Raw genomic sequence first — 23,382 nt, 5'->3', positions numbered from 1 at the left:
ATGCATCGGACTTTGTCACGTCACGCAAAAATTATACCTGATCAGATCCTTCGATCTTTGAAGCTAAGTAACTTCAAACTGGATGTATAATGTTTCATAGTTTGAAAACGGATAATATACTTTTGAAATTGAAGAAATAAAATTACCCTGTTTCAGGGTCTCGCAGTGACGTAGTCACGCTATAAGAGGACCCGATAAGAAAAATGGCGACCTAGAAACAGGAGTGTGGGGCCTATGCAGAATACATAATTTGACAATTGAGTTTCCAACAAAGCAATGATTGATTTAAACGCGTGAATGGCATTTTAAACCGGGGAGAGGGAGAATTAGTGACGATGTTCATGGATACCGAGGTAGTGAAATGATTCCCACTCTGTGCTATGGATGCTGTATACCACTTGCTCACTAAAGTGAGTGGTAGTAAGGTCTGTATGTTTCAAGGGCTGGACCGTAGCAAACCTCGAATTATATTTTTACAACAATCACTACCATGTATTTCTATAAAAGGCATTTAATCCACTAAACGGAGCTCCTAGCTGCTCGGCAGCGCTTAATGATAAGGACTGAATTACACACATGACCGTGCCTTTTTTCCACAATGAACAATGTGTTTACAAGTGACAAACGATGTGTGTATGCGACTCAAAAAATATATAACTTGTTACACGTATATCTCAATCATCCAGAATTTGCTTCAGTCTCATTTAAAAGAATACTTAATTTATTAAAACTATCACATATTGTCCCTTTATTATCTTGGAATTTACTCTTCTACAAATAATTCTGGACTATTGAGATTGGAGTGCACAAGTTGCTTATTATCCAAGAATAATCACTGTAGATGGAGTTTTGACCAATTAAGTCAATTAAGTCCGAATTCCTTTTGGTTGCAGAAATAGCAAATTATGTTTCCGAGGCTGTTGCAGTATCAAGCCTGTTTTGAACCACATAAAAACCTACACCCCTACAACTAATAAATACAAATTTTTTTATTCATATAAACACCTTAATGGCCTAGTACTACAAAACGCTGTTACAACACAGATGAATTTCAACAACACTCACAAATACAATATATTTATCGTTTATCATTTATAAACACTATTCTATCCCCCCCCTCTCCCTGGTATGGTATTAGTGGCCAGTGATCGCAATTTAAGGCCTCCTTTGTAAGTGTATGTATTTCCAAAAAGGAACCAACTGAATACAGTTAACTCTAAAGAGGTACTGTACCCTAGCCTTCACGCCTCTACAGTGGTACCGACTGTGTCCCTATCGACTACAATCGTAGCATAAAATAGTTCAGCAATCTTAGTTACAGGAATAATAGCGATGAGAATTAAAAGCCGAATGCTGTACATATATATTATGTCGTTTTCGCGTAGGAATATGAGGTCATCAGTATTGATCTGGCTTTGCATAATCTAACACCTTATCTCTATGACAGACATTTGCATAAACGTTATAAAGGCTCAATAAGTGTCAATCATGATAAAGCTTGCCTCCATCGGCTATTCCTCGGGAAATGTTCGGGTCCTTCATAGACAGTTCGTGCACTTCTTGGGTACTATCCGTGTCCACGATGTAAAGCGCTGTGCAGATGTGTGTAGATTGTTGAATTCTTTATTGAGGATACTCTTTGCAGCCCTTCGTACCCTACGCTCGTAAGTATATCGGAAGCTCGTAAGATTCTCGGAAGTTGCTTGTATAAAACTCGTATGCCTTTCGTGGCCGCGAGCACGTGCGCCTAACTATTTAAGCAGGGCCTAATAGGGCATTAGTGACTTGGTGGGATTCTTCTCGACGCATGCTCGTAAGAATCTCGGGATCTTTTCGTACATCATTCGGAAGCATTTTGTAACCGCGCCACACAGGCCTTTGTAGGGCAGTAGCGACTTGTTGGTCCCCCTTCGACGGACGTTCGTTAGACTCTCGGGAACTCTCGTCACCTGGTCGAAGCCTTTTAGTGAGTGCGCGCGCTATTATTTGAGAAGTGCCTTGTAGAGCATAAGCGATTTCGTAGATTCCTTCTCCTGCTCGAGTACAAACACGAGGTCCTTGAGCGTTACTCGCCGTGATCTCTGTAGAACAAAATAGAACAAAAGAATCAGAAAAGTCACACAATCCTTCCCTTCGGTAAAATCCTGCAATAAGTGATGACGGTAAGCAATCATGTCACGTAACCCAATACGTCCCACAGCACAAAAGACGTTAACGTCTATGTTATTTCAGTAGAGGTGGCTGATTCAATAAGCTATTTCGCCCAAGAATATTCTCGATATCTACGGTGAGCGGGGGATCGGGTCGAGCTGATAAGCGAACAGCATGCTTCAGGGGACGCCATACAACATGTCGTCAAACCATGCCAATGGTGAATACGTTAAAGTTTCTGAGTCTGTGGCGAGTGGCTTATAGGGACTCCATCCGTCTCTCTTGTTATCCTTATTTCATTTTTATTTACTTTTGCATTATTTTATAAATAAAATTACAAAATAAGCAACCAAAATCTATGCTCCATTTTTACAAATGCCAAAAGGATAGCAGAAAGCCGATGCAAATAGATGTTTTTTCTATCACTTCTCTAGCTGCTAGGATAACAAAATGCCGACTGAGAGAGCTCCTTTAATGAGCACGTACAAATCTAGTTTACCCTAAAAAAGCACTTTACCTGTGAACGCGGCGTAAAACGATTCTGTGGTGAGTTGAAGGTAGACGATGGCGATGACGACGTTGAACTCTGAATCGAACGGAAACTAGTTTAGCGCAGGTCACGGAACTGGAGTCAGTGTCCAAGATGACAGTGAAAACATTGGGTAAACCTCAAACTCGAGGGTCGAGAAGTCTGGGAGAAACACTCATTAGGAACCCAAATAAGTAGAGGATAAAGGCTGGTATAATTGCGCATGCCTTTTGCCTCAAAGGAATACCTGTCCTGATGGTCGTGTTGCCTCTAACGCCTCGTCTAGCTTGCGTTTCTTGCGTGGACCGATGGCAGCTAGAGCAGTGTTGTTTGCTTCCCGCTTTCGAATGATCTCTTCTTCCTCTTGTTGAAGCTGAAAGGAAATGACAAATAAATACCGTTGTCAGCCACTCCTTTGTTATTGTTTAATTATCGTTATTTTGTCATATATCCTTATTATATTATATATAATAAAGTCTCATGCTTTAGTTACAAAATTCGATAGCAAATATCGCAATAGCTTCCCAAAATCAGCCGATAGAAATGGATACTTTCTCACACTTGGTACTTTGTAAGGATAACAAAATGGCGCCTGAGACAGGCTGTTTATGGAAGCGAGGACGACACATACGACATTCCATTGTTTTTGCTGTACAACACATACAGTACGATATTCCATTGTCTTTGCTCTTCAGACTATTGCAAGGATAAGGGGTAATTTGATGATTAAAGTACTAGTTCTCCATACCTGCTTAGCTTTCTCTTTTAACCTCGCTTGCTCGGGGTCTTCTTGCCGAGATCGACTCTAAATGGTAGGGAGAAATAATAAATTGATAAGAAACACTCGTCAGTCACTAGTTGACTTTGTGGTTAACTGTGCAGTAACCATTGTTATCCGAAGATAATGCATACCTGCCTACCACCACGGTCAACTTTTATAATGATGATGATGATGTTAACATCTTCATCTTCATCATCATCCTCATCATCACCAGGTCACTACATACCTTAGCAGCTCTCATGAGGACTTCTCTCTCCCGCAGCTCACGTTTTTTTCTCTCCACCTCGTCGATTTGTTCAAACACTCTTAGCTGAGCCTTGGTTTCCAGGCCACCCTCGTACCGAGGATCATCCTACACGAGAAATGACATAATCAGCTGCTGCTGTATAGCAGTGTCAATATTACATCGCAAGCAGTAAAACCGTGAACACCTGAAATATGCTTGGAATGTTTATTGTCTTCTGACAAATCAGACGCAAGAATTCAGACACTAAGACTTGTTAAGACATGTTCCCATTTGACTGTTTGAATATCTCGCAGGTGATTGGTCGGAACAAACATTCCATACATATTTCCCGTGTTCACGGTTTTCTTGGTCGGGCTGTAAGGGTGTCAATTTATGTTTTGATTGCCGCCTTGATTTTCCCACATAGGGAAAAACCACTAGAAAACTGATTGGATGGTGTAAAAAATGGTGTAACAATTTTATAGAGGCATATAACTAAAACAGACAGAAAAAAATGTAAACAACGATTCTATAAAGAAAGTGGCTAAAAAAAGAAATGTGCATCATGTAGTAGGAACTTGGGGAATATATTCCTTACTCACACAGTTTTGAAAGACACTTTTTCTTCTTAATCAAACAGTATCCAAGCTCAGTTAAAAGTAAAAATTGAGTCATATGAGTATTTATTGAGTTCTTATTGAACAACCTTCCTCTTATAAGTCTGGTGTACTTTCAGACAAGCCAAGTTCGCACTACACTAACCTTAACACTGTGGCTTTTGTAACGTTCAAAACATTAACATGGTCAATGAAAGACCAACATATCGCAACAACAGTGTGATATAATTTCATGTGTTGTATAACTTACCCGATAACTTTCAGGTCGATTCAAGCTGATTGTTGATAATTTCTCTAAGATATTCCTGAGTCTTTCTTGACAAGCATGTGATATCAATCCGCAAACGTCCTGGTGTATGTTTCCGAGTCCTTGCTTCTTTACTGAGTACAGAGAGAGAAGAGGTGTTATCAACAGGCCCTAAGCAGTGCAGTGGTACTCAATTTTCCTTCATAAGGGCGGACCTTCAAGTTGTGTGGGGCCGTTCTTCCGAACCCCCCTGGCTATGCGCCTGATCAATGAGTATAAAAATGGTACAACCAATATGGCATCATCACCATGACGCTATCATTATCATGTCATAAATCATCATCATCACAAACAAAGTCATCATCATCATCTTTCATGACAAACTGTCAAATTCAATAAACCCCAGGAGGCTTATTTCATTTTTTTTCCTTGAAGGGGACCATTAAAAAAAACTAGCGCTTATATTTTTATAGGGTTGGCTAAGTGAGAGAGGAAGATTATTTTAACTATTTAGCTGTAGGGAATGGGTGATGCTACTACAGAGCTTTTACAGTGAAACAGGCCACAATCACTAGCATCATCACTACCATCACCTTCACCGACAACTTCAAAGCCATTATTACCATCATTATTACCTTTGCCATTAATGCCATTATAACCAACAAACATAACTTTCATTATCTTTTTTTCAATCTTTGCTATAATAATCACCATTTTTAGTAGAATGGTCACACAACTGGATAAATAAAGATGAGATTTTACCAGTAACCAAGCTTTCAAAACTGTACTTTAGCACACACCTATAACTTCTAACTTTTTCTGCAGAGCATCATGGTTTAAAAAGAGCTCATCCCGACAACTTCTTGTTTGAGAGCTCAGCAGTTCTGAGTTTATCGCTAATATTCTCTGGCTCTCTTCCTGTAAATACAAAATGATAAATAGGTCTTAGGAACTGTAATTGTCAATGATAATCTAGATACATAAGTACAGAGGGATGGCAATACGAAATAATTGTCTTATTCATGTGTGTGATGCTCAAACCCTTTTGACAGAAATATAAGAAGAAAAAAAGAAGAGTTCTGCATGGTTTATTAAAGGAGTTAACTATATAAAAAGTGAAAGACTTAAATACAGTTTACAGAACCTATACCAGATGTGTACAGTATAGACATATAAAATTGTCATGTCATTTTAAAAATCCAATTTAATCTTTAAACAATAAAAAATTTAACACCAAAAACCTCAACAAATAGTCAGTATGCATTTCTCGTTGCTCAATAAAATTAAAATGGTAACTTGGCTAAAGGCTTTGCACTCAGTTGTCCTAACATTCTATTTGCTTATTTGAAGGGGTGCATTTTTAACATTTTCGTCTTGGGGGGGAGGGGGGGACTTATTCTAAGCTGTGAGATTGATCGATTGGAAGATCGGCGCAAAACAAGCATTTATGGAACATCTTTAGAATTCAGTATTTACCATGAGGTTGACCCCAGCCATTGAAGTGACATCATTGATGTCATCATCACCACTACTGCAAGTAAATACAGTTTATAGTAAGTATACCCCCTCACTCGTTTCATGGATCAAAACTACAGCTATGTATCTTATGATGGTGATAAAACTGCCAAGGTACTGTAGTTAAAACTAGTAAGATCTAACCACAGTTAGCTGTTGCAAAAAAAAAAAAACAGTTCTTGTTTTTGTAAATAGTACTAGATTTCAGATTTCTCGCAGCTTTATCAATTTGACATTATCACAATAAAGATAAAATAACTATTTAAAGTTGCTGGGGGTAAAGATACAGTAGCAACAGTAACCTGATCTGACAAAATCTCCCTATCTTATCAATCAGTATATATATAGATATATATAAATATAATAACATTAGGGAGAATCAATCATTTGATCTCAAGCCCTACCTGCTGATCCCAGCATGCTGTTTGTGTTTTGGTGCCCCAGCTGTACCAGCTTGCCCCTTGACAGCCGTCAAGGTCACCTTTGAACCTGCAGCTGTTACCATCCCAGGTGCAACTCCTCTTGCCACTGTGGACACGCCCCCTGTACTGGAAGCAGTGATAAACACCCTGCGTGCCTCGAGCTGCCGCTGCCGATGTAAAAGCTGCTGTTGTGCAGGCGTGAGCTTCACAATGTTGGGCTGACTGGCGGCGACCTTCTGCTGGATGGGTGTGCCCTGCTGTGTCTGAGTGGGTTTTTGTGGCGTCACTTGTGTCTGTGGATGGGGGAGAAGCTTAGGACCCCCTACAGTGGTAATCTGCAGCGGTTGCTGTTGCTGCGGTAAAGCCTGCAGCTGGGCCTGATGTCGAAGCATTGGTAAGGCTTTCTGGAATTAAAAGAAACAAATAGTTTTTTTCAAATGCACAAACATATAGAAGGTCTGTAGCATATGGCAGGTACAGGAGAAGGGGGGTGTAGCATATGGCAGATACAGGAGAAGGGGGTGTAGCATATGGCAGGTACAGGAGAAGGGGGGAGGGGATTGGCTTGATATGCACCCCCTTTTTGATTAAAAAACAAAAAAAAGTCATGTCTCTGTTTTGTAAAAAATAACAGTGTATCAAACTTATGTCTGGACCTTTAATCAACCCCCTTTTATGAAAGTCTGATATGTTTATTTAACGCTTCTTTACCAAAGCGATGCCAATGATAATAAATCAGTTTAAAAAGTGAATATTCATCACTTTCCTACGTGTTATCCTATGATATTTTATACTTCACATTATAGTTTGAAGAAGCCAACCCTCAAGCGTCAAGTGTGGCTTTTAGGCCTAGTCACTTTGACAAGCAATTTATGACCACTGTAAATCTGACGGGACCTGGGGTTTATCCTTTTTGAGCCAAAAAATCTTACTTCTTACTATGGTTTGTACAACAATGATTATGAAAAACAATGAATGAGAGTGTTGTTTATCATCTTATGCTGACATTCCAGCTCTAATAATGAAACAAAAGTATGAGAAGTTAGATATTGAAACTACACAGTCTAAAAACTAGACACTTTAATAAAAGTCACTCAACTGTAGAGAAAAAATGTATAACAGTAATAATAATTGTTCAAAGCTCATGGCTACTGTTGTAATGTAATGTTACAGTATCTCTGTAATTCTCAATCTCTTTTGATGCAATATATATATATATATATATATATATATATATATATATATATATATATATATATATATATATATATATATATATATATCTTCAGACCAAGCCTCCTTTGACCAGACCGCGCCACCTTACCAGAAAGCACGCGACGATAGCGGATACAACTACACGCTACGCTACGAACCCAACACCGTAACCAACCGTAAAACCCGCAAACGCAACAACATCCTATGGTACAACCCGCCCTTCAGCAAGAACACCAGCACCAACATCGGCCACAGATTCCTCACCCTGATAGACAAGCACTTCCCGAAAGACAACCACCTCCGTAAAATCTTCAACAGAAACACCATCAAAATCAGTTACAGCTGCATGAACAACACCAAACAGATCATCGACAACCACAACAAGCGCATCATCACCGCATCGTCGGCTACCGAGATCGCCAGCTCCGCCCCTACCACTACCAACAACAAGACATGCAACTGCCGACAGAAAGACACCTGCCCTCTAGACGGAAACTGCCTACAGACATCTGTTATCTACCAAGCTACCGTAACTCGAAAAGACAACAACACCTCGGAAACATACGTCGGGCTCACTGAAAACAGCTTCAAGACCAGGTACAGAAACCACACCGCATCATTCCGACACGCCAAACACAGAAACTCCACCGAACTCAGCAAACACGTCTGGACTCTCAAGGACAACATGATTGAGTACTTTATTTCATGGCGCATTCTTTCTTCCCAATCCGCCTACAACAGTACCACTAAGCGTTGCAACCTCTGCCTCAAGGAAAAGCTGACGATCATCTGCCAACCCAAACTATCAACTCTAAATAAACGCAATGAACTCGTGTCCTCGTGCCGCCACAGAAACAAAGCCCTGCTACGAAACAATTAGAACTGTTAATCCCGTCACCGTTAAATTTTCGCGCTATCAATTTTTCACACGTTCCGCACTGTTAGTTTTCGCCCCGCATATTTAATGTAACTCGCTATTGTTCCTCTTACCGCCTTAGCTAAAACTATCAGTCTATTATTATGTAAATTTCAATGTTAATAGTACATATACGATGGTAGGAATATTCTCATTAAATCCCCTGATGAGTGGGCAACCACGAAACAGACCTGTAGGGAAACCTATGTAGTTTGTATTTTTCTCAAACCAACACTATACACCGCTCTACTTTCGAGTATTGAGCACTTTCTATGAAAGCCTTCAACCATCATTTTATATATATATATATATATATATATGTATATATATATATATATATATATGTATATATATATATATATATATATATATATATATATATATATATATATATATATATATATACATATATATATATATATATATATATATATATAAAATAGTCATAATGAGAATGCCTTTTTAAAATAGCCTTGGCAAACCACTACAAAGTGTCTATTTGATTCAAATAGTCTAGTGTGCTTGGAAACCACTAAAATCTCACGTATCATCACCTATTACAGTTTTGTGCTATTTACTGTATACTTAAATAAAATGTAAAACACCAAGTTGGGACAACTCATATTTGGACAAAGGAACCAGAGAAGTTGGTATGCCTTAGATTGTCTACAGTGTAGTATGAATCTCCTAAAGGGCAATCAAACTTGGATAAATTCTATGTAACATATCACATTAACTTGATAGTTAAGTTTCTATAATTCCTTGGTTTACTATTGCAGTCTTGTTTTCTATGTTTATATTATCTTTTAGATTAGAGGGTTTTTTTCTTTTTTGATTATTTGTGCAATGTTATTATGGCATCATTGTTTGTATTTTCCTCTTTCTGTTTTTTTGCTGCATTCGTTTTATAAGATTTTTTTTGTCTGTTTATTTTTATTTTTTCTCAACCCTCTCCCTTGTCACATCTTATGGCCTTTCCCTAATGTATTAAAGTCAGGAATGTATTGAGCCTTTTCCTCTTAGGTACGTCTTCCTAGCTTACAGAAATTCACAATTGTCTTTCATTTAATAGACCTTCAGGCCCCTAGCCTGGCGGGGTTTGGGGGTTTGACTGAATGGACCGCTCAACAGGAATCCTAAATGGATGGTCTGCTCTAAGGAAGGAAAATAAAGTACCACCACGAGCTAGGACGAGCATCCAAAGAGAAAATGGTCTGCTAAATTGGTAAATGAAACCCCTGGCTACGGGCCTGACCTTTCAGTGGGTTAGTGGTGGTGGTTTTCCTGAACCCCCTCAGCTCTGGGCCTGAAATCTTGCCTTGGGTAGAGCATATCGCATTCCAGGCTCAGAGCATATTACATACCTTGAGGAAGCCCACAAGGTTTGGCTGTGGTCCCGAGTTAAGAGTAGTAAGGAGTTTTGCAGCAAAGTCCTCCTCTGAAAGCTTACCCTCCTAAAAAATAAAATACATTCAAACAGAATGTAAAAAAATAACAAAAAAAATGTACAGGCTTGGTAAATTAAATTATGGACAACACTATTTCTTTGAAATTTGAAATTATTTCCTGCATGTAACTAACCTAAGAACCCTTAAAAAAAACACAATCTATAGTACAGTGCTTCTTTACCTCTATGGCTAAAAGAAGCCACATCTGATATATAGGTATATAGTACAGAAAGCCATGTGCGCAACACAATAATGCACTTTATACAGTATATATCTACGTAGCAAAAGCAAAAAATCCCACTATCTCAAATTATTCTTATTATATACAGTATTTTTCAATTATTCCACAAAGTAATTATAGATACTCTATTTATTTAAATTCAATAAACTTGTGTGCATTAGTAAAACCAAAATTGAACGGTTTTATCTATTTAAAAGATAAGCAAAATGTATTTTCCTTTTTCATTTCCCTATTTCCCACAATGTTTGGAGATTTGCTAAATTGTGTTGTATTCATGGCAGGTAAATGGGCATAAATAAAAATCAAACTAAACTCATTTTAATGTGGGCTAATACTAAGACTGTGTCGGATCAGTATTATTAATTAAATAAATACATTAAAAATATAACATATACAAGAAGAAAAAAATTAAAAGTATGAAAGAGTAAAATCTTTAAAAAAAAGAACAATTTATATTTTTTTCTTTTCAATTAATAAATTGTTTTGATAAATGTAATCATAATAATTCAGCACTTACCATAACCTTTTGAATAAGGTCCTTCACAGCTGGGCCAACCTCAGGGGACTTCTCTGACGCAAGGCGAATCAAGTTGTTAAAAAAATTCTTCAGCTTTGCTGCATGCTCTTTTATTACCTCTATCGGTATAGGTGTGTTGACAATTTTCACCTGCGTCTGTACCTGAGGTGCAGGCGAACTTGAATTTCCAATAGATACAGCTTGACTGTTCACAATGACAGGTTTCGGTGAGGCCGTATTCCTCGCATTAGTGCTTAAATTTCCTTGTAATACAGACGTGGAAATCGATGGATTGCTAGAAGTGGTAATTGCCCTTGCAGCCGATGCATTATTTGAGTTGGATTGTAGTTGTGACACTGGTGCAGGGGGATGCTGGTTAGCTATGACATGCATAGGTCTAGGGCCAGAAAATTGCGTCGTACCAGCCATTGTCACTGTACTAGGTCTTATCTGAGCTATGGAAGTCCTATCTAGAGGTATATTTTGCTGTCCTGCAATACTCGACTGTACAGATATCACAGGCCGACCAGGGGCCTGTGTTAATGTCAGCATGCCTGTGGTATTGTCCTGTGATATCTGTACACCCTGCAAACTGGGGCTATGAGCCATGGGTACCCCTATCCTTTGGGGAAGTTGTTGAATTATCCTTGGTGCTAGAATTTGACCAGTTCCAGGCACCGTTACTGCCCCGGCCACCATCCGCGGGCCAAGAAGTTGCGAAGCGTTGATCACATTAACGTTACGATTTATTAGGTCTGCAGCGTTTATCATAGTAGTGATATAACGGCCGTCCGCGCCTTGTGAAAGAACGGTCATTGTATTTGGTCTTGGAGCTAAAGGAACAGCTGCAGTTACGCTAGGTCGTGGAGCGATGTGTATGACTGTGGTAGTCACTGGATTTCCGGGAGAAAGCCCTCGCGAAGCCGGGATCCCTGGTCGAAGACTCGCAGCTTGGTTGGAAGCCGGGCTGCCTTGCTTTGCCGGGGAGGTTGTAATCACCGCTTGTTGTGTAGTTGATTTGTTAGGTCCTGCATCTTGTTTAACTTCATTTTGAGCCGATTTTCCGTTAGCGGGGGACGCTAGCTGGCTTTCTAGCGATCCTTTCATAGCACTGACTTCATTCTCGTCGATTTTTTTCTCGAGAAGATCTTCGAGGAAGGACGACGCCATTTGAACACCATTCTATTGATGCACTCGCTTATAAAAGAGAAACTAGCATTATGGGATGTAATCAGCGCGGGCGCACGAATACATTAAGAGAAACCGCTGACAACACAAAGAAAGTGAGTGAACTTACAAAGCGAAAAACCAAAAAAATGAAAACAACAAATGATGATAATACAGTGTATTCATCTTTAGATATTTTCTACGAATGGCTTTTGGGACCTTTTAACTATGCAAAATATGGCGAAGCGTGAGCCCAAAACATTATTCGTTTAGCTTCCTAACTCATTCGTTTTCAGGCATATTTTTTTTTACAAATTACGGTGCATGGCAGGCAACGGAAGCGTTCTATTATAAACAAAACTAAAAGCTTCGTGCAGGTAGATTTAAAAAACATACTTGCCAACCTAAAGCTCAAAGATTGCTCTTCAAATACAAGAACTGTATTAGAAATTATCGATAAATTTTCCCGGGAAATTTCAGTAAATGTACAGGAAGTTTCGATTTTATTTTTTAACGGGAGATAAAGGCTAAAAACCGGAAGTCTCCCGCGAAAACCGGGCGATTTGGCGGGTTTGAAAAAAGGAAGAAATTTCTACTGTTTGCGAACATGGCAGCTGAAGCTTCACAACCAGGTTCGATAACCCGGCCCTGTATACCACTACCTAAAAAAAAAAAATGGGCGAATTTTCTCTAGCTTGCGTTGATGGCAGTTTTGTTGAGCTTCAGAGCAGTTTTTATATGCGCGAATACGCGAAATCGTTTGTAGTTTGTTTTGCTAGTTTTTTGTTTGGCCGCGCGAGAGAGCTGGGCAAATGTAAGGGGCGCCCGGAAAAAGTTCAGGACGTGGGGAAAAAATAAAGAGGCAAAACGGGCGCCCCTTACACTTGCCCCAGCTTACTAAGCTGGCAGCTTTTTTGCTGTGTGGGATCATAAAGAAGCTTACTTGGGGCTACAATCGACGAAGACATTTCTTTTTTGCATGAACAATTTAGATTCCGGTTTGTCGTTATTTGAAGACGAATTAAAACCTCTTGATATTTGAGCATTTTCCTGCCCGACCCGCCGCTATCGAAAACAAGAAACTATAAAAGAGATTATGATGAATGTTTTCATTTCTTTGCAATCCAAGCGCAGTGAACTGCTTAACCTTATATTGATAACAAACTCCCCCTTCCCCCTCCCCCCACAGATATCTTCCGACCATCCCCCCTCCAATGACAATGACAACTACGGGAAAGTGCAGTATCGGTGATTACATGGGAGCTCTTTGACTAAAAACAGCGCCACCCACATCGTGTGCTCAGGTACTCCAATAGGGCGCACCCAACCGGAAGTCTAGTATCAGCCATGGGAATCCTTTGGTGTGCAATCAAGGGGCATCAAGTAGGCTTTTCCCTGAGAAAATATCATTTTCAGTTTTATCTGGAAACAGATCTTTCTAAAGACATCAATTGCTATCATTTTTAAAAAGACCGATGTCAATAAAATAAAGAGCATTGTTTATAGATAGTATAGTCTTTTTTTTTCACTTGCAAAGTTGAGAATAAAGATTTGACATTAAAGCCTCATTGTCACCAGTTTACTTCCGGAGGTCCGACGGAAGTAAAAACCGTTAAAATTCAAAAGAATCTATTAAAATCCGAGATATTAAACAGGCCATCCGCTCTAAATTATCAATCACATCCTCAAAGAAACTTCTAATAAACACTTCTTTCAATATTTTGAAATATTTTTCTCATTTTCCGTTAAAAATCATCGGAGATTGCTACGTAATCGACCGGAAGTAAACTGGTGACAATGCGGCTTTAAACTCACAATATAATTAAAAACTCGCATAACAGACACCCCAACATAACGCGAACATCTTCCCCATGAAGTTAAAAGGCAAAGTAATCTAAGTTTTATCTCGGAATAACGGAATAACGGGGTAAATTAGGGTAAATTAGCATGCGTCGCCTACTGTCAGACCCAGGTGCTTTATTATAAGAACATACAACTCTTTTTAGCTTTTATAGCTATAGTTAGGAAAGTATATTACATTGCATTTGAGTGATTTTCAAATACGATTCGGTTCTGCAAAAATGCAGCGTGCTACCTTAGCGGTTACGGATATATAATGGGAAATGTCATGGTATAACGGACAAAACGCCTAAAAAGTGATTAAGGAACGTCTCTGCAGAGAGTGAAAAGTTACCAATCAATAGTCTAGCTGTTTTCAACCCAAGCTCAAGAGCTTCTCAAAAGTCTGATCTGATTTTTAAGATATTCACATTCCCACTAAACCGCTAAACATCCTGCAGTTTAATTGTTAAGTATCTAAATTAATAAAATATTGCACCCATGCCTAACAACCATTCTGTGTTTCTGTGGAGTTTCAACGGAAATAAAGAACAAAATCGAAGAATGGGGAGAATGGGGAGTTTTCTTCTTACCCCTCCCCCTTCTCTTTATTGCGCTAGCCTCATTCTTCGCGAAAAGCTTGGTTCGCAGGCTACAATTCCCTCTTTATCTATTCGACGCAATTGCGCATAAACTGTAAGGCGCGTCTAAAAAGCAGTTTTCCGTGCGCACTCAGAGATAACTAGCCTTCGTGCCGAGAGAACCGCTTTTTAGACAATATCATTTTTCTATACCCATTGCGCGCTATCCAGCCTATTTTTAGTAGGAATCAATAGTCTAGCTGTTTCAAACCCAAAAATAGCAAACCGTTCTTGAAATTGTGAAGCATTAGGATACTTCCTTTATTGCAGAAGGCTTTATATCTTTTAATATTTGCAATTTGCTTTTATTACGCACACTGATACTGGATATTTCATATGCCTTAAAAAGAAATAATGGACTGTTCTAAAACTCAACAAAAATCCCAGTATGACAATCACGAGATAAGTAGGTAATTTGTCTTAACTCACGTAGTATATACCTGTATGAGAAACACAGGTTTCCTATACTACCAGGTCCCATACTACCACAGATATACATATGGAACGTCTGAGATCTTAACTCCTGCACGCCTTTTCCCCGTTTTCCGGCAGAAGTAGTCCCGTCCCGTTTCTCGTTCTACAGGGGCGTAGCCAAGGGGATGGCCATGCCGCCCTCCCCCTCTAGCACCCCAAAATATAGTAAATGTATGAGACATTATCTAGAATACAAGATAAAAGGCATTTGGGCCTCCTCCTGTTAAAAATCCTGGCTACGCCGCTGTTCTACTTGGCACGGCAGGTGAGACTGAGCTCATTTGCCCGAACGACGTCAGTGTTGTTGGTCTCATTAGCGAAAAAAAGCCGCTGCTTTCGTTGTTTGAGTGCAAACTTGGCACGTTCTTTGCACCCACCCTCTAGAAAGAATAAATTTAAGCTGTCACAATAGTTGCAGACGTTTTTAATAAAAGACCAGAATAAACTAAACAGCATTTATTGAACTTTATTGACTTCAACTAGTTTCTAAACTATGGAGGGAATCAAAACCCCTTTCCACAAATGTGGAAGTTCTCCAAATGATCAAACCTTAAGACGTTTTTCGCGTTTATTCCCATTTAAATCTAGTGTGCTTGTACTCATGTTTCTTCAGCGCAAATAAGGCGATGCCTCCCTCCCGCCATCTTGTTCTTTTTTTTTTGTCCCTGTCGAACATGGAAAAAAGGAGAAGGAAATGTTACTAACGCAAGGCCTTGTTATCCTCCCCCGTCCATTGGTAGCAATCCATATTTTATTTAACACTAGTCGAGGACAAGATCAAATGATTGCCTTTATTTCACCAAGGGTAGTTCTCTGATCTAAAATCAGAAAAAGAAAAAAATTGATTTGGTCGACCATGATTGGTCGATAGGCTACTAAGATGTAAAGTATGTAACAACTGTGTGATATTTTCATCTCGTACTTCAATTCTAGAAAACATACCTTGTGGACAAAGCTCGGTTATTTCTATAATCCGTGAGTGAATTATGATACACGATGTCGATGTTTATCAAGCACGGAAAAAAATACCAACCAATTTCAATGAGGAAACTAGTTTTAAAATACTTGAAGATAAGTCTTTTTCTGGACGCTTTAAAAAGAAACAGATATTGAACAGGAAGGAAGACTGATGGGAAGTGATATATTAAACACGCTTGTTTGTTACATGCTCGATCTACTTACTTGAGACGATCTTCATGACATCGATCATGGTTGATAAATAGACAAGTAGTCAATTGGAAAAATGTTAAAGCCCGCCTATGAAACCTAAGGATCACAATTACAACATCGAGTATGTAACATTAGCCTTTTAAAAGCATCAAAAGTGAGCTTTGAAATTAATTGCGTCTTTAATGTAATTTAAAATGTTGTAATGCTCTCCAGAAACTTAATGTTGGGATGCATTTAACCCCTGTTACAATAATATGAAGCGCAGAGCGTGCGTGACATTTGAGATTCCATTAGCGTTAGGAGTGGCACAGTCCCAACAGTCCTTGCCCATCTTATCAGAAATGCGCAAGATTCTTTTTTGATTTCTTGCGTAGCGTCCATGTATAACGATCCTATACCAGTCCATCACAGCAGAAAACGATGCGTATATGTCACATAAAAACTAAATGAACTAATCCCAGGCTAATAGTTTTTAAAGTAAAAGTCATGTCTCCCATGATTCTCATCCGTAGAGCTAAGACCGGTCCCGCGTCGTCAGGCCGTCTGCCTTTGCCAGATACTATCCGTTATTCATACTAAGGGCGCTTCATATTAAATGAATACATAATCCGATAGTCGCAAGCTATGGATACATTACGGAAAGACGTAGATGTTTATCGCAGTTCTAGTTAAGAGTGCTCGGTGAAAGAACTGGTTTGTTCATAGTGATGCGTGGGGGGATTCGTGTCGGCTTGATCTTCATGTAATGGAATACGCATGTTGCAAGCTTCCACAAGTTTACACGTAGATCCATGCTCATCTCACCACGCATCTTATTTGGGTGTGCTCTCTTATCAAGTAACTCTTTTCTCGTAACATCTCACGCCGGATGCGCGCCCTAACGGAGCAGCCAAATGAGCTGCCATCTTCGCCTTCAGAGCTTTGTCACTACTCTGGAAACTTGTCTCCTTCGCGTGCGCTGATTGGTTGATGAGGGCGTGACGTCACGACTGAGAAACCCATTCGCTAGAGAACATAAGCCTGGCGCGCGGCAGAAATGTAGAGCATTTTAGACGCAGTGGTCCGGTGACAAAGTACTTGCACCGCCTTAGAGATATGGAACACTTGAGCTTGAGAGATCTGCTCTTCTTGTTTTTCGCCTGGGCGCTCATATTGACGGGTAAGCTCAATAGAATTCTGTGTACTTTTAAACTTTAAGACCGTACGTAACCTATGCCATGAGAACGTAAGGTCTGATGGAAACTCTGTCCTGGGAACTTTTCTTATAAGAAAATAGAGAAGGGCCAGTTTGAGTACTCTTGGTTGTTAACAGAGTATCAGTTGGTCGTAAAACAGGACTCGGGGCATTTACAAATTTCATGGATCTGCGGCTGTCTTAAACGAACTTGCTTACTGTGTATTTACAGTCGTGATCGTGTAGCAAAACTTACTCAAGCAAATCCATGTTGAATGAAAGGTCAACTGACCAAAGATAAAGATGGAAGAGTTTCTAGTCCGTAGTTCCTTCATCGAATTCACAACAAGAAGAACTAAAAACATTCCACTCATCAAGGGGCCAAATTATGACAAACTAGTTGTGACGTCCAGTAATTACTTTGGAATTTCGCAAATTAATCCAAACTTGCTTCTTATTGTGCAAACCAATGCGATCTCGTATAGTATACTGTGCTCTCGTTTTTGCAATGTAATATATCTTTAATCACCTCCATTGCTTTCTAAATGGCTTTTTAAAACTTGATAATAATGTTTACAAACAAGTGTCGTAACGCTCGAAAAGTTGACAAAACGCTAAGTCTAAGACCTTTTTATGCCTATTTTATTGAGCTTAAGCAAATAAAGGATTCCAGGTAGATTAACAGTCAAAGTTTTACATTGTTTATTTGTCTTTGTTCAAACCCCATCGAGTCACCACAAGCAGTGTTTAACGAAACCCTGGAAATTGAAACCAATTTCCTTTCATGCAAAAAAGAGCAGTTGAAAGTATTTCACACTAGAGGAGCACTTTCTACACCTCTTTGCTCGGTTTAAATATCCTCGCGATCTTTTTTTCTCTGTTAGGGTGTCGCTGCTATTTATGAGTTAGACGGAATTAGTCAGGTAATTGGAAAAATATCACTTCTAACGTAATTTTTTATTATTTCTCAACTTTTTGTTTTACGGCCATTTCCTCTTTACAACTTTAGGCTTGAGATGAATCACAGGTATAGATTTATGTGGGTTTTTATTACTCATTCAAAATTTGATTACGGTTTGTCGTTTAACATATTTGGTAAATTATTTCCAATGATTAATTCATTTTTCTACCAAAAGAACAATTGTAAATATATGCCAATATTTTACGGATGACCCTTCTTGATTGTTTTCACCAAATGGGATTTCCGCTACCATAAGATAACTTATCCTTTCCTGTGGTTAAAATAGGGTCCATTTTTCCCTGTCATCTTCAATTGTGGTATATCCTGAAAGAAGAGCCGATCGCATTAATGGCGTTAACATCATTCAGACACTCAATGTGATTCAAAGGGTAATTTCATTATTTCTAGTATCTTAGATCTTAATGTATTAGCCACGAGAGCAGGGCACTTAAAGGCAAAACGTGTTTTATTTTGTTCAAATAGGAAAGGAATGTTTTCGGTTTTAATCGTGGCCTTCGCCCACGCGGGTCACTGCCCACACAGTTCGTTTGTTTTCCTGTTAGAAATTCAATATCATAATTCTGGTTATTTTAAAACTTAAAATAACATATAACTTACAGTGAGCCTGAATATGAAATTCTCTACTTTAGATCCCAAGAATTCAAACGCCCGACATGATATCACAGACTTTGTATTTGTATACCACAAAAGGGGGCAATTCCCTATTGAAGTATTGTCAAAGACTATCCTTTTTCATAAGATAACTGGACAGCGCGCCCTTATCTCTGGTTTTAAATGTAGGTTTAGTTCAGCCTCACAACTGTTAATTGCTATTCTTATGTTAAGCCCTAGGACGGTTATAACTGTACACTGTAGGCTATAAAATACTAATAAGTTAATGAATACTGATAAATAACCTATGAAATACTAATGTGTACTTCCAGAAAATATACATACCCCCCATGGAGGGGATTGGAAATTCCGGGGGGAAGGGGGTGGGGGGTTCAAACGCCCAGAAATTTCTAGAAGGGAGGGGGGGGGGGGGGGTAAATGCCCCTTTTCCGTTACTTTATTTTTATTTCCAGGGGGTTGGAAATTCCAGAGGGGTGGGGGAGTCATACCTCCGACCCCCCCCCTCCCCCCATAGGGGGGATGGATATTTCCGGAACTACACAATATGTCTCTTTTATTTTCAAGATAACACAATTCTGGCCGCCCACGAGAAAGACGAGTTCCGCATCTACGACCGTACATTCAAAGCGACTAACACACAAATGCTGGAGATGATAAGACGAGCAAACCTAGAGGAACACGGATTCACAAGATTAGTCTCCAGTCACTTGACAACAAAACGCACAAGCGGCTCACAGCTACGCAGAGATGTCCACTACACAAAAGACGTCCCTTGTTCCCAGCTTCCCGCGGTAGAGAGAGAAGTGAGAGCTCTATTACCGGGGGTATGGGGCGAAGACGTATCCTCCAGAGTACAAGACATAGTTTTCCTAAAATCTCTACATGACTCCCAGCGATGCACGGCGGGAATTGAAATCCACTTCCCCACCCCTGGATGCAATGCGAGGGGAAAGCGCACGCCTCTTTTGAGGCGAAAAGCGCGGGAAACAAGGGAGGACGACGCTAGCCCGGGTGAATCGTACAAAAAACGCCGACCGAATCCATGTCCTGATTGGTGTATAGTTTGCTTCATGGCTCAGACGGAGCAGTAAGAAAAGTTTATCTCTAGAAATTAATTCAATTAAATACCCTAATATCATTCAAAATAAGTGTAATAAAGCAACCAACTTTTTAGCGATTGTGACGAGAACCAGATAAGAAAAGTGTAAGGTTCTATTCTATCTTGAACATGTTTCAGTTTATTTATATTATTTTGTTACTATCTGTATTTAACTTTCTCAAGTTATTTAAAATTGCATTGAAAATAAACAGGAAAATGTGAAAATTCATACAGAGCTTTACTTGTAACTTTACTAGCTAGTACACATATCATCTTTTCGCTTATGGCTAGCTAAGACTGGGCGTTGTAGCAAACTTATTCACATTAGATAAAAGAAAATACAATTTATAATCGTGATAGTGAGACAGTCTGTGTTCATAGGCATCTTTTCCGTATGCCGTCAATAGCCTGCCTTTTCTCGTCCAGGTACTGTGACGTAGAGGCAGCTTGTACTACCGCTGGTGGTGACATCTCTTCTAGTTTGCGAAGGCACCCCATCCCGTCCTCAATCCCGTGCTCCAGAAGCTTTGCAAGTCTTGCTTCGTCATTCTAAAGACAGAGTTCTGTTATAATTGTTCAGAATGACCCACTTATAAGATATTTTTTTGTAATGGAGAATATGTTTGTACCAAGATTACGTAGTAACCTCCCTCTAATCATACCCTTTATCGCCAAGCTCCTAACACTATCCCATAAAGGCCGTATCAAAGCCGCAAATGAAGGGGGAGGGACAAAATAGAGAAACATTAAGAAAACAATGGATGACACAACCACGCCCCTGCTGGTCATTTCCTTTTATTTTTTAAAAATATTGGGGGAGGGCACGTGCCCCCAGTACCCCCCCCCCCCCCCCCCCCCATGCTACGGCCTTGCTATGCCATTAAGGCCATATCAAAGCCAAAATTAGGGGAGCGGGGGGGTTAGGGGAGCTTTTTACCTTTTTATCAAGCACCGGCGCAGAAGAGTCTCTTAGGAGTGCTCGCATGATGAAATTGTGTTCGTCCATCCTTTTTTGTAATGCCTGGAGGGAGATGAGAGATGATCATAACGACTGATTATTACGGAAACAGAAGGTGACGTCAATATCATCACAACTCACCAGGACTTTCTAGGCTCTAGGCCCATTTTCATCATTTTAATCGTCCATTTGACACTTACAACGGACGTAAATAGAATGTACACACTATCACGAACATTTTATTTATGCCATTTTGACACCGTTAACATCTACCTTTTCATTGTTTCATCGTTATCATCTTCACAACCACAATTATCATCATTATCACCTCCACAATTATCATCATTACCACCACCATCATCATCATCACAACCATTATCATCATTATCACCACCATTATTATCATCATCATCATAACCACAATTATCATAATTACCATCACCATTATCATCAACCCCATCAGAATTATCATCATCATCACAACCAATATTATCATCATCACCGCCATTATCATCATCATCACAACCAACATTATCATTATCATCACCACCACAATTATCATCATCACAACCACAATTATCATCATCACCATCATTATCATCATCCGCACCATTATCATCATCATCACAACCACCATCATTATCACCACCATTGTCATCATCATTATCACCACCATTATCATCATCATCATAACCACAATTATCATCATCATCACCACCATTATCATCATCACCACCATTATCATCATCACAACCAACATTATCATCATCATCATCATCATCACCACCACAATTATCATCATCGTCACCACCACAATTATCATCATCACAACCACAATTATCATCATCACCACCACCATTATTATCATCAACACCACCGACAAATCACTCTCATATCATCGTCATCATCTATATAAATAATCATATCATTAATCATCCATCATACCTGCAGTATGTTCCCCATGACTTGCATCGTTTCTTCTTGAAGTTTTCTCTTACTCTCGTTCTCCGTCTCGTGACGTTTTAGTTTCTCGGCAATGCAAAGAATGCGCATTTTTCCTTCTTTCATCCGTACCTCTTGACGCGACGCCATCACCTTCAAGGTCTTGATATACCTCTCCTGGTATCACCGGTAGAAAACTTGAGCACGACAAGTCTTCTCAATGCAGTAAGTCAAACCAGCTATGTCATACCAGGGGAGGATATAGCTTTTTGCTAAAGGGGGGGGGGGGGGGTTGGCTCAGTGACAAATGGGGAGGGGGTATCAATTTTTGTTACATATTGCTTTCTGGCAGCCCAAAAGGGGGGGGGGGTTAAACCCTCCCCCAAGTTCCGCTACTGCATGCCATTGCCACCGAGTAACTCTCGTAAAAACAGGCAGGGGTGATCGTAGGCAAAATAAATTCTAACCCATAGGGATAGTGAGATTGTAACGAAGAGTTTCGATAACAAATGAAATCCTACCTGAGTGTCGGATTGCTCCTCTAGCAGTGCGACTCTATCCAAGAGATCTACTACGTCTCGAGTAGAGTCTGGTAGACAGCAAAGTTACAGTTAGTACAGAAAGATAGGGTGTTTCCTCCAGGTAACGAACACACTATAGTGATGTAACGCGCCAAGTTATTCAAGGCGGCAGTGTCATATAAAGCACAAACACGATATGTCATGACAGAACTGGAACAGGCGCAGTGGAGCGCTCGTACCAAGCGCTTTTGCAAAGGCTCACGAACTCAGCTTTTCTCATATTCGAGAACTAAACGCCTCTTGTGCTAATTAGGATTTCCAACTAAGGAGATTTTGCCTCCATGCTGTTCAAAAGCGGTCATGCACTCGCCCCAGGACTAAAATGACATATCGATCATGGGCTATTGTGCATCTAGCTCGCGATTTAAGGGTTAAGGTTACCAGTGGGCGCTGTTATAGTCGCCACTAACCTTTCTTGATATACAATTCAACCGTGTGGATCCCAAAACCTTTCACGGTTTTAACCTTATAAGCCTTGATTTTTTTTTTATTCGGATTTCTGTTTCAGCTGTCCGACTTCCCGTGCCGACCCCTAATGGCACACCCATGCAAGCAACGAGGACCCCTTAGCGCCTTGAGGTGTTCCAATGCAGACATAGATGCATATGATGCCCATGCTCCAACCAATTCAATCACTTGTAAAGAAGTCCTCTTTGTGCACATGGCCCCGGGCATAAACGTAACTAATCTAGCCTCGGTTTCAGTGCTTTTTCCTTGGTCATAGTTTATAGCTTATTGTATTACAATGTCATACTTACTATTATTATCGGTTGTTCCGATTCGACGAGTAAAAAACTGATGACCTTGAGGGACACAACTAACTCCGTTGCCCATTTTCTTGTCGACGCTTTCCGGTGTTGTATGGAAACGTGGAAACCGGGGTTTGTCTATGACATCACCTGGGCGGACATGAAAGCG

At 39.8% G+C, this 23,382-nt stretch overlaps 3 protein-coding genes and 1 long non-coding RNA gene across 4 annotated transcripts; 1 reads left to right on the top strand and 3 right to left on the bottom strand.

Moving 5' to 3' along the window:
• Window positions 1–707: 707 nt before the first annotated feature.
• LOC5508147 (transcription initiation factor TFIID subunit 4) lies at window positions 708–12,031 on the bottom strand. The gene is made up of 11 exons (XM_032376951.2): window positions 10,826–12,031; window positions 9,984–10,073; window positions 6,471–6,892; window positions 6,028–6,082; window positions 5,352–5,469; window positions 4,555–4,685; window positions 3,688–3,813; window positions 3,429–3,485; window positions 2,928–3,053; window positions 2,669–2,737; window positions 708–2,081 (listed from the first exon to the last, which is right to left on the bottom strand). Exons 1-11 carry the CDS (start codon window positions 11,993–11,995, stop codon window positions 1,983–1,985), a joined length of 2,463 nt encoding a protein of 820 aa, XP_032232842.2. The 5' UTR covers window positions 11,996–12,031; the 3' UTR covers window positions 708–1,982.
• Window positions 12,032–15,355: 3,324 nt separating this feature from the next.
• LOC116615382 lies at window positions 15,356–16,837 on the bottom strand. Its single transcript, XR_004294908.2, has 2 exons — window positions 16,129–16,837; window positions 15,356–15,611 (listed from the first exon to the last, which is right to left on the bottom strand). It is a non-coding gene; the product is annotated as an uncharacterized LOC116615382 (long non-coding RNA).
• Window positions 16,838–17,049: 212 nt separating this feature from the next.
• Window positions 17,050–20,212, top strand: LOC116615380. The gene is made up of 2 exons (XM_032376942.2): window positions 17,050–17,275; window positions 19,449–20,212. The coding sequence occupies exons 1-2, from the start codon at window positions 17,212–17,214 to the stop codon at window positions 19,973–19,975; spliced, it is 591 nt and encodes a 196-aa protein (XP_032232833.2). The 5' UTR covers window positions 17,050–17,211; the 3' UTR covers window positions 19,976–20,212.
• On the bottom strand, window positions 20,100–23,370 carry LOC116615379. Its single transcript, XM_032376941.2, has 5 exons — window positions 23,223–23,370; window positions 22,405–22,472; window positions 21,887–22,060; window positions 20,921–21,004; window positions 20,100–20,532 (listed from the first exon to the last, which is right to left on the bottom strand). Exons 1-5 carry the CDS (start codon window positions 23,296–23,298, stop codon window positions 20,359–20,361), a joined length of 576 nt encoding a protein of 191 aa, XP_032232832.2. The 5' UTR covers window positions 23,299–23,370; the 3' UTR covers window positions 20,100–20,358.
• Window positions 23,371–23,382: the final 12 nt, after the last annotated feature.

The sequence above is a fragment of the Nematostella vectensis genome, chromosome 13 (genome assembly GCF_932526225.1).
Source record: "Nematostella vectensis chromosome 13, jaNemVect1.1, whole genome shotgun sequence".
NCBI lineage: Eukaryota > Metazoa > Cnidaria > Anthozoa > Actiniaria > Edwardsiidae > Nematostella > Nematostella vectensis.
The sequence above is the reverse complement of the archived record's forward strand: the minus strand, read 5'-3'. Positions and strand labels throughout refer to the sequence as shown.